This window comes from Cygnus olor, chromosome 6 (assembly GCF_009769625.2).
Source record: "Cygnus olor isolate bCygOlo1 chromosome 6, bCygOlo1.pri.v2, whole genome shotgun sequence".
NCBI classification, from domain to species: domain Eukaryota; kingdom Metazoa; phylum Chordata; class Aves; order Anseriformes; family Anatidae; genus Cygnus; species Cygnus olor.
Genome location: NC_049174.1, coordinates 3805466 through 3815883, shown reverse-complemented (window position 1 = coordinate 3815883; position 10418 = coordinate 3805466). Strand labels below are relative to the sequence as shown.

Here is a 10418-nt window from a genome sequence, read left to right as displayed (position 1 = left end):
TTCATGGGGAGCAGGGACAAAGGAGAGAGAAATGTTCTTGTGCCACGTCTGGACTTGTTTCTTTTATAATATTTCTCATGATCTTTAGATGGACAGAAGCCATTTGCCGTTTTGTTTGTATTAAGATGGTGAAAATGGGTTGGAACAAAAAGACACGCTATGCAAGACAAAGTTGTTTGCTGTTTCATAAGTCTGTGTTACTGCAAGAAGACTCTCTTGTATCTTGAAGAATTCCACAAAAGTGCAGGTATCTGACTTCAAGCCAAAATCTGTTTTTATTCATACTGGTCATATAAATTACAGATCTTATCAAATGTATATACACAATTGTTTTGGAAAATCATTTATACATGATGCTTTATGAGAGAAAATATGACTTCCTATCTGCAGCTGGCTTTGAATCAACTCAGATGAATCAACTACAGAGAGGTGTTTGTTCATTTGAAATCAATCTAATGCAGTATTTTGGTGATGGATGGAATAATCTGTTTCTGTTCTAACAGATGTTGCTAATTAACATCAATACTGTGGGTGAAGGGAGTGAGTAGAAGCGTGAGTGGTAGAAGGGTGAGTGAAGTAGAGAAATGAAAGCGAAATCCAGGTCTAACTGACTCCAGGGGGTTACGTTTTCACCCTGGATATCTGATTTTTGTCTACTCAAGAAGAGTATAAAGTGCAAATACATAGTTGTTTGTGTATTTTAAGAACTTTGCATGTGTTAACCATTTATTCTGCACACAAGAATTAAATCTTAATGAGGCTACACACATGAAAGACAGTGGCCTTGGAATTGCCAGTTTATTATTCCATTAACAGTTTTTAGGGATAGTATTGAGGGGGGAAAAAAAAAGTCGAACAAGCAAGCATTAATCTATGCCTGAAGCAAAAAAAAAAAAAAAAAAAAAGCAGTATAAAACCAGTTATTCTGCTTATTAGGTGAGTTTCCAACAGGCATGTAACATTGTCATGTGTCACAAATTGCCCAGTGGTCAGAAGATGTTGCAGCTCTTCAGTAATTACTTCTTAAAACTGCCTCCCAGTCTGCGTTTACTGGATAGTGTCCAACCTGTGTGTCAGATCAGCACTTTTAGTTTGTAGGCCTTCTGATAGTGCTCAGATACAAGAGTAAGTACTGCACACAGATTTACTTCCCCCTGAAAACAGTGGCAGACTTTACTAACCCTGTCTTCCAGCTGCAAAAATGAAGACAGAGCCTTTTGTCACCACAAGTTTTATGTCTGATCACCTCGTAGAACTCCCTTCTCTTCCTAGTCTTGCCTTCCTTTCTCCCATGACTTCTGCTGCGGTGGCAGATGATAACCTACGCTCGAGGTAGTTCATCATTGGGAAAAAATAACCCCTGGATACCTATGGGACAATTGAACTCAGAGGGATGAGAATCTTAAATTAAAAATAGAAGCTAAACCAATGGCATACAGAAAGATGATTACTATTTCATGTAATAAAAACTGATTCCTCCAAACACCTTAAAGTCTTTATTTGTCCTTATATGCTGTTATCAGAAGCAAAAAGTTCTGTTCTTATACTGTCATATTTATAGCAATTTTAAGGCCAGTAATTCTGCAAATAAAAATTTATGCCTGCTGCACCCAACTGGAGTCAAATGACTTACAAGCCAGAAAGGATTTGGCCTTTTATCAGTGAGGACAGCATTATAATGGTTTCCAGGAAATGTTGGTTTACAAAGATGATGAAAAAAATATTTATGAGACTTTTAACCCATCCAGTGTCCACAAGATTCCAGTACGTGAAGTTCAGTCAGTTGAGTAAGGTGAACTCAGCTGGAAGGAAAAAAAGAAAAAGAAAAGAAAAGATCAGTCTTAAGGCAATTACTGCTGTTCATTCAAAAACAACTGCAAATCAAACCTGCTCCGGCTCCTTTGATAACCTTGCTTCCTATACTTGAGTATAGTATCAGCTCTTCACATGGGTAGATTATGTTGTGTGAATTTGTAGTAATAAAGAAAAAAAACTCCATATCATGCCCGTTCTCATTTAGGAGGGTAAACAGAGTGGAAAAAGGAAATCAGGAATGTTAAAATATTCCAAAACTATTTTCTGCCCTAATTTCTAGCAGAACTTGAGCACATGTCTACCAAGAGCCTCCAGAAATTCACCTACCATCTAGTAGTTCACTGAACTGCTTCTCTAGTACCCTTAAAAACTGCAACGTGATTTTATTTGACTCTCCCGACTCATCGTGTAACTTTTTGTGTGGTTATGGCCCCAGAATATGGTGATGATCGCAGCTGGTTTGGAAGCTCTGGACAGAGCTGGTTTGAGAATTATTGTGCGTGCTAAAAAGAAACCACAAATGTTTTTGAATGTGATGATAAACAAAAGTGAAGCCAACTTTTCTTTTCACCCCTGAAACCACGAAATGCAAATACACGTGTAGTTCACAAATGCAATTTGGAAGGTCAGAACCATTTTCATATATATAAAACAAATGACAGATGAGTGAGGACACATCTCAAATTGGTATGGTAGCTTTTAACCCAGAATTTTCATTCAGACTACTACTTCAGTGTTAGCTGAAGAACCAGTTTGTCGTGAGCACTACCAGAAAAATGTTGAAGAAGCAAAGGAAGATATTTTGCTTTGGATCAGATTTTTGGCTTGGACTATTTTAAAGAACTATGTAAAGTTTCACTGCACTTCCAGACAGCCAATGACAGCCAAGAATCTGTTTTATTTTTGTTCTGTTTGTAGATGAGGAGGAGAGTTTACAGGGAGGCATTCGGAGGGGAGTATACAGGCTTTTAAGGACATAATCATTTTAAGCTCTTAAATCATTGAATATATAGGAAACCAAAAGCTTTTTTTTTTTTAAGGATGTTTTCTTTTAAAGTGGTTAAAGCCAAACCACTGCTGTGTTTCCTGATAGAATTCTGCTGGACAAATCCCCAGTGGGGAAAAATCAGCGCCACTCTAAGCCACAATGATTTTGACTTCGTAGTTTGAAAGCTGAACTGGGCTTTGGAAGCGCAGAGTTCTGAACATTTCTACTCATTAAGAAAAAGTGGAAAATATTTTTAACAGACCATGCTGTGATCGATACAGTATTTTACCAATCTTCCTCTGTAGTCTTAATGAATATGAGTTTTATCTGCTAAGAATGTTAGTTGACTTTTTAGTTTTCTCATCTTGGTACCACATATCAAAAGTGCTGAAGAGTTGCGTGAGTTTGCAGAATCAGAAATGTGTATGTTCCCTGGGCGGCTTCCCTGAGGAAGTCGTGTCCTTTGTGTTATCTACAAAATTACTGTAATCCATCTGTATTTGTCAATGTAAGGGCTTCATTTGTGCAAGAACTGTGAGATCTCTGAATTTTGGCACTCATGGTTCGCTGGCCCATAAGTTTGGTAATTTCATCTGAAGCAATGCTTCCAAGTATCTGCAGCATCCTATCCCTGCTCGAGTAGGAAATGTCTGCACCACCGTTTCAGAATGTAATGCAGCAACTGATGAAAGAGCTCGAATGTTTTCCTAATGGAACAGGCAGCCATTTTACAACCAGCACCTGTGTTGTATACACCCTGTTTGCTTAGCATTAACTTAGGAGTGGAAAAGTTTGCAACATACAGCAGTTTCGATCACTGTGGGACTCAGGTGTTCTCTCAGCACAGCATAAACGCTTGGAGACATAGGAAGAAGATCTGATGGAGAATGTGGATCTGTAGAATCATTTAAGCTTTTAAAAAAAAAGACATAGAAAATGATATTAAAAGTAATGTAAATCCCACCAATTTGATGGACGATTGCTGTGGAGCATGGTGAATCACTCACGTTGAATGCTTAATTAAGGCAGTTAAGCCTGTGCTTATTAGGCTTGCTGGTGGCCCTGTGAGCATATGCTAAGGACCTGGTGTATGTTTAAAAATGTAGGGAATAGGACCAAAGGAAGAGAGAGGTTAATCCTGTCTCTGTAATATCAGTGGCTGGGGAGAAAAAGGGGAGAGTGAAAGATGATATACAGCAGAGTACCATGAAGTCTGCATTCAGTTTTTACAAATGTTATGCTCCATGCATGGGAAAAGCACTCTGGGAGTGAAGATCTTCACTTCCCTTGTCTTTAGCAGTCCTTGGCCAAACAAAAACTTACAATGCCTTGCTGTCCTGAACTATTTGACTGGTGGGAGGAAGTCAGGGAAAAGTTTGAAACAGTATGTAGGTGTAGTGAAAATCACATTCGAAGTGTAATACATCTTACTCACATTTTGGAGACTGGGATAAATACAGAAGGAACGTAACCTTTCACTCCACCATCTGAGGGCTTTGAGACTAAAAATCAATATTAGAGAGATTAAATGTTGCCTACTAATATTATTTCTTTAAAATTGGTTATGTTGCAGACCATAATATATTAAAAGAGAAATGACCATGTTTATGATTAAATAAGCAGCCATAAAATCAGGGAAATTCCTGAGATTAGTGTTGGGGTTCAGGTCTTAGTCATGTAATTGGCTGTGTTCCCTTGATGGGAAATAACCTACATCACCCTCCCCAAGTGTAATACAGCAGCTGATGAACGAGGTCTTGTTAGGGCTGCCAAAGGGCCTGTGCTGTAACTCCAAAAGCTTTGTACTTCTGAGCCTTGGGATTTCAGTTCTGCACATGCTTGCATGGAGCCCTGTCTCTAGACACAGCTTCGGAGGTGTCTTTTGCTTGTAAACACATACATCAAACACCGTAAACACATACATAATTTTTCAGAGGACTGGAGCATTAGGCAAAGTCCACTGCAGTAAAATGAAGAGGAAAAACATTTGCTGGTTCCAAGTATATTTTGAAAAGTGTAAGGATTTGAATTAAAATGGGCTTGTATTGTTTTATAATGAAAGTTCAGGGGAATGTATATAATCTAGAAAAATCAGGGCTTTTTTGAGAGAGAGTAAGCTTAATCTAAAACCAGCCTGATTTATAACCCAAACAAGAGCAAGCACACATTTGGAGCTAATCTTATCTAGCTTTTTTGTGTTTTCTAGTGCAGTTGACAGGGGTTATTACTGCTGTCTTGTTGTGGAATTAAAGCAGGTCTTCCAAGCTGTTTGGAAAATACAGAATTCCTTGAAATTAAAGAGAAAGCATGCTACAGTGTTATGCAATTATGAAGTTGATGAACTTTTCAATTTCATCTCCTTTGAACATGCAAATACTGAATTTTGCAATGTGTTGGTCAGGAAAAAAAAATCCCAACTCAAGATCTATTTCTTAGCTTCTTTTAAATATTGTTGGTTTAGCCTCTAAGACCACAGCTACATTTGCAAGGTGAAGCTGTCTAAATGACAGACATGGATTAAAACGGTTCTCTTGAGGATGCTTATTAAAGGAAGTCTGTTCCCTTCTTCCTCTCCCCGAATTCCTTGAATTGCCTCTTGACCCTGAAGCTGCTTTTCAGAAGGGGTAAGTACAGAAACAGAGCCCAACCTTCATTTGGCTGACAGCTGTAGTGTTTGCCAAAGGCCTTATCTTTGGGAATGTCTGGATACAGATACTTCAGAGGGTTTTCAGGAACGTTGTCTGCCATAATAACTTTGTAATCTCGCAGTATGTCGGCAAAGGGCAGTGCAGCTAAGCGGCCTTTGTTGTAGGGCTCCACCGAGTGGAATGTTACCTCTCCTGTAAAACACAAAGGTGTGTAACGGCTGATAATTGGCTAGATCAACATCTGTACCTGGAACACTTTTTGCCTTTCTTTTGCAGTTTACTCTGACCTGGGTTTTACCTTTATGTTAGTGTCTTTCAAGTTATACTTTCTGCACATGTGGGAACAAACTTAAAGCCTGCAGTAAGCAGGTACATCTCCTAAAGAGCTTATATATGTTAATTTAAAGAACTGAGAGGAAGAGTTTCAGAGTTTTAGTTTGTGTTGTAGTAAATATGATACTACTGTCTTGCCCAAAACCAAAGACATGATACATGTGAACCTTACTTTTAAACCAAAGAAACCATGGCTATTGTATTACAGGTATACTGCAGATTTTGAACTCTACATTATTATTATTATTATTATTATTATTATTATTATTTTTAATTGTACTTACCGTTTTCTAACTGATCCACCCAAGTAAAGGTAATTCCGCCCAGATTGCTTTCACTAAACCTTAATAAAAATGTTCCTGGTGTCTTGTCTTTGAGCAAAATTCGTTCCTTCTCTTTGCTTACAAAGCCCATTACGTACCTGAAGTGTGACAGGAAATCATGGTTTTACTTTTGCAAAAATTATAGACTTCATTCTGTGTGCTGCATTTGGCCAAACTTCATACAGGAGCTGAGGCAGGTGTTCAAAGCCTGGTTACAAAAGCTGTAAGGTCTCGAAAATATCACAAAAGCTTCACGTGAATTACTTGTGGAGTATGTCATTGAGCTCACAGTACTATGCAGTGTGATGAAATTCATCACAGCACTTGACTGTACACTGACAGAACTGATAAATATATCAAAAGCTGCATTTCTGGAAGATTCAATGGTGTTCCCTTTTGGCAGAAATTTTGACAAGTTATAAATGGGAAGAGGGAGACAGAAGTATTCAACTTTTTGCAAATTCTCTTCTGTATAGCTAAAAGTGAGGTTAGTAAAGAAAAAAGATAAAGCAGGGAGAGATCGATGTACAACAAGCTGTTTCTGTGTTGCTTACCCATCAATCCAAAGAGGAAGAATGTGTTTTTTAATTAAGTCCAGTATAGCTTCAAGCCAAACCCAAAAGGTAAAAGACTTTCCAGGTAAGTGTTCCTAATGAAAAACAGATGTGAAAGGAAGAGCATTGTGAGAGTGTTGTTATACCTCATCGAGAAGATATAGCTATCTCAGATTCTTAAGAATAATCTAGTTTCTGTTTGTCACGAATTTGAATTGCTGCTTTGAGACTCCTTTTGACCTAATGTAAAAACAATTATTATTTTTTTAAGATAAGCATTGGAAGTGCCTCTTTCATTTTTAAAGAAAAAGCATGTTCAAAATTTTTTTCATTATGAAATTACGTTTTGAGAGAAATGAGGAGAAAGTTGAACTTACTCGTAAAGTTCTAGATGTGTTTAAATAATGTGGTTAATATGAACAAAATGGATTTACCTTTCTTTTTCAACGCTTTTGTTCCTGATCAAAGTTACTGAATATATTGAATATATTATACAGACTTAAAATAATTTAGGTCACAACTGAGCATATAGAACAAAACGTACTGTATGCTTTATGAAAACTTACTCTATACTTTGATAGCCCAATCTCGATTGATCACATACAAAAATATGTGGGGCATTCTTGACTGTAATGACAGTTTCTGGTACTTGCAGCAATGTGTCTAAATAGATCTAAATAAAGATAAATCAAGTCCCAGCTTTAAATTTCAGGAAATACCGTTTTCATTGTTGAACTTCTAGAATTAATTTGATTGTGCTGGGCTAGAAGTCCCACAAATGGCAAGTGGGAATCTCATTGCTGGGATCAGTGGGACAGTTAGGTGTGCAGGTGTTAAAGCAGAGTCTGTGCGTTACTTTCAGAACCGTACCTTGCAGAACTTTGCCCAGGATAGCTGGTAATCATTGTAACTGACTTGTTGCCCTAAAAGCAAAGTAAATAAAATAAAATAAAATTGAGTCTGTATTTCTGAAGTTCTTAAGCAGATATTGTTTGACATCTGTATAGTTGAAAAATAGTACAGCTCATCCAGACCTGGAGAAGGATTGGGAGGGGCTTGGTGAGGGACTGTGCGCATGGAGAGAGCATTCAGCTGCTAGATCAGTTTTGTGTATCCTTCTGAAGTGGCTACTCATGGTAGTCTGGGGGGAGTCTTTGCCTAAAGCCATCTGGGCCTCTGTTCCTGCAATGCGTGCTCAGTTTCAGTTTTCAGTTTTACTTCTCTTGGTCTTTACCCTATCTTGATCTTGCATGTTTTAAGATGATTTTTTTCCGTTCTTATGATTCTTACTGATTTACAGTGGCATCTTTCAACTTCACTAATCAAGAAATCTCCAAGAAAGCATTAGAAAAAGTGCATGTTACCAAAGAAAGCCAGTTGTTGCTTCCCAGCTTTGAAAGCAGTAGAAAGTAAAGATTGTCCCCAGTCTTTGACATAGATGCTTTAGTTCTTGCCTGACAGTAGAGGTATTGTTACACCGTCATTTGGAGTTTCTTGCAGGTTACAATACATGTTATAATTATTTATTCTTCAGAAACAGATAATGCTTTCTTCATTCTGCCAGCCTTCCCTAAGGCCTCTCCCTTCTGGAGGACAGTCAGATCGAAGTGGTCATTTGCTCATCTTGCTGAACTTCCAGTCATGCAGGGCCTTTTTTCCTATGCTTTTATCAGTGAAGCATGGATCCCAGAACTAAACAAGCCCCAAGGGACAGGTACTTTTAAAAACAACCACGAGAACAACAACAAAAAGCGAACTAAGCCAAAATCCCATCAGCAAGCAAAAAGATTGTTGATCTCTGATGCTAGAGATAACAATTACTTGCTTAAGGAAACAAATAATGTTGAATGTGACTCTGATGCCCTCTTTCTTCAGCTCAGCAGCCTACAAGTTCAGAAGTTGAATCACTTTGTGGTAAGAATAAGCTGATGTGTGCTTTTCTTTAAAGAAAAAACAATGTTACAGTGGCATTTTTGAAGTCAGCAGTGGAAGTGGAGGGCATGCTTAAAGTCCTGACTATCAAATATAAGTCCCCAAACAAATAAAATCTATGTTTCTGCAAACTTACCCATAAGTTTCTCGGCCAGCATGTTGAGCTGCTCAGAATTGAGTCCACGGCCGACATACGATGAAAACTGCCAGCTCAGTACTTCTAGGAGCTGACTTAAAGTGGCAGCAGGGGGATTGTTAAAGAAAGATAAATTCTGTAACAGAATTCATGCTTTGTTAGCCAGTTAGCAACTACGAAAGACTACAGGCTTTAAAAGAAAGCAGTAAGCACTTAAGCAGTGTCCAGAAGTGCTTTTTTATTATTATTGTTATTTTTAAAGGTGTAAGGGATAGGGGGAGCAGAATAAATTGGGACAAATATGTCCTGGGCATCCCACCTGTAGCCCCCCAGTAAGTTCCGCTCAGTCGCCTGGCAGAGATGTCAGGGGAGACTCAGAGTGGCTGTCAGTGTGCCTGTCTTGAATGATAAGATACCTGGCTATGCTTCTGATAGTGATGTATGTTAAGGCAATGAAAATATGTGTAAAGCCTATCCGATAAATGCAGATTTATGTTCTACAACCTGCAAACGCAGTAATAGCAATTGAAACTAAAATATATGCTGAGCCAGCAGGAGACAGAGAAATAATGATTCTGCTTTTGCTCAGCATTAAGGCTACCAGAAAGGTGCTATCTGACTCTTAAGATCTTCTCCATATAAAGCACTAGCTCCTATAAAATGCATGAGAGAAAGTAGCATTTAATTGCATTATAGATCCGACCATATATCTACTTCAATGGTTTTGAATTATATAGTAGAATTATTTTGTGCTGTGTGCAGTTTTAATCATCAGCATTCAAGAATGGCCAGTTCCAAGTGGAAAAGTTCTGGAGAAGGGTGATCACCTTTCCTTAGTTTATGAATTACTACTTTAGCCTACAAAAATGAAGGCTAAGAGGCATGCGGTTTTATATCTGGGCTGGGAACAAAAGGTAAAGCAAATAACATTGGAGTATGATGTTGACAACAGTGAATGCGAAGAAAATCAGGCCCATTTGAGGAGGAAACAACCTTTTTGTAATGAATGTATTTGGCAACCAAATAACAGAAGCACGGAAATGCAGGAAGTCAGTATTTGCATACTGAAGACTTACCTGAGGATCATTGGTTGATAGATTGTACCAAATAATAGAAGCCCATGCATTGGGCAGTTGGCTGACGTTGGAAATCATCACCACAGGCAAAGAGCTTGTCTGGTGGGAAAAACGAACACAGTAGGTAAATGCTGCTGAGGAAAATGATAGCGCTCTATTAGGTTTTGTTCTCTTTCAGGCCCCTCTCATTCTCCTGCCAACCCAAATACTGTTCTTTAGGCTGGCTCTTCCAGCATAGTGGAGCAGGACCAGCTGTTGATAATGTCTGCCTAGCCTGTGTTTCAGGTGAGACGTAGGCTTTCAGAGGGTGTTCAGTGCTCAGGTTAGCTGGACCTAGGCAGCAAGCTCAGCTTGTAGCTGCATGACAGCTATACAGAAGAATGACTGCGTGGCTTCGTGCAGCTAGAGAAGCAATTTCTGGTAGTGGTTATCACCAGAATTGGTTCTGAAGGTCCATTTTAGGCACACAGGGATGTCCTCAGCCTACAACTTGCAGTTGGTATCATAGACTCTCTCTAATGTGTTAATTTATGCTGTTTAATGGAAGGATGTGCCTTCTAGTGAATGTAGTATGGATTTTGTCACTGGCTTAAATGGATTGTACAGTTTTTGC

The 10418-nt window shown here is 38.5% G+C and overlaps 2 protein-coding genes across 4 annotated transcripts in view; one reads left to right on the top strand and one right to left on the bottom strand.

The window, feature by feature from the left end:
- The first annotated feature begins 1 nt into the window (after position 1).
- MYO1B (myosin IB) overlaps positions 2–10418 on the top strand; it is a 179915-nt gene continuing 169498 nt past the window's right edge. The window contains exon 1 of one of the 3 annotated variants that reach the window (XM_040562192.1): positions 2–247. The gene's annotated coding sequence lies outside the window, so the exon portion shown is untranslated. The remainder of the gene's footprint in view (positions 248–10418) is intronic. The other 2 variants (XM_040562205.1, XM_040562198.1) reach the window with 2 other exon arrangements.
- STAT4 (signal transducer and activator of transcription 4) overlaps positions 241–10418 on the bottom strand; it is a 45032-nt gene continuing 34854 nt past the window's right edge. The window contains exons 16-24 of the mRNA XM_040562210.1: positions 9806–9904; positions 8730–8865; positions 7532–7584; positions 6662–6756; positions 6069–6205; positions 5452–5643; positions 4239–4305; positions 3607–3715; positions 241–1802 (exon numbers count right to left, since the gene is read on the bottom strand). Of these exons, the coding sequence (XP_040418144.1) occupies positions 1776–1802; positions 3607–3715; positions 4239–4305; positions 5452–5643; positions 6069–6205; positions 6662–6756; positions 7532–7584; positions 8730–8865; positions 9806–9904 (915 nt within the window). The 3' untranslated portion in view covers positions 241–1775. The remainder of the gene's footprint in view (positions 1803–3606; positions 3716–4238; positions 4306–5451; positions 5644–6068; positions 6206–6661; positions 6757–7531; positions 7585–8729; positions 8866–9805; positions 9905–10418) is intronic.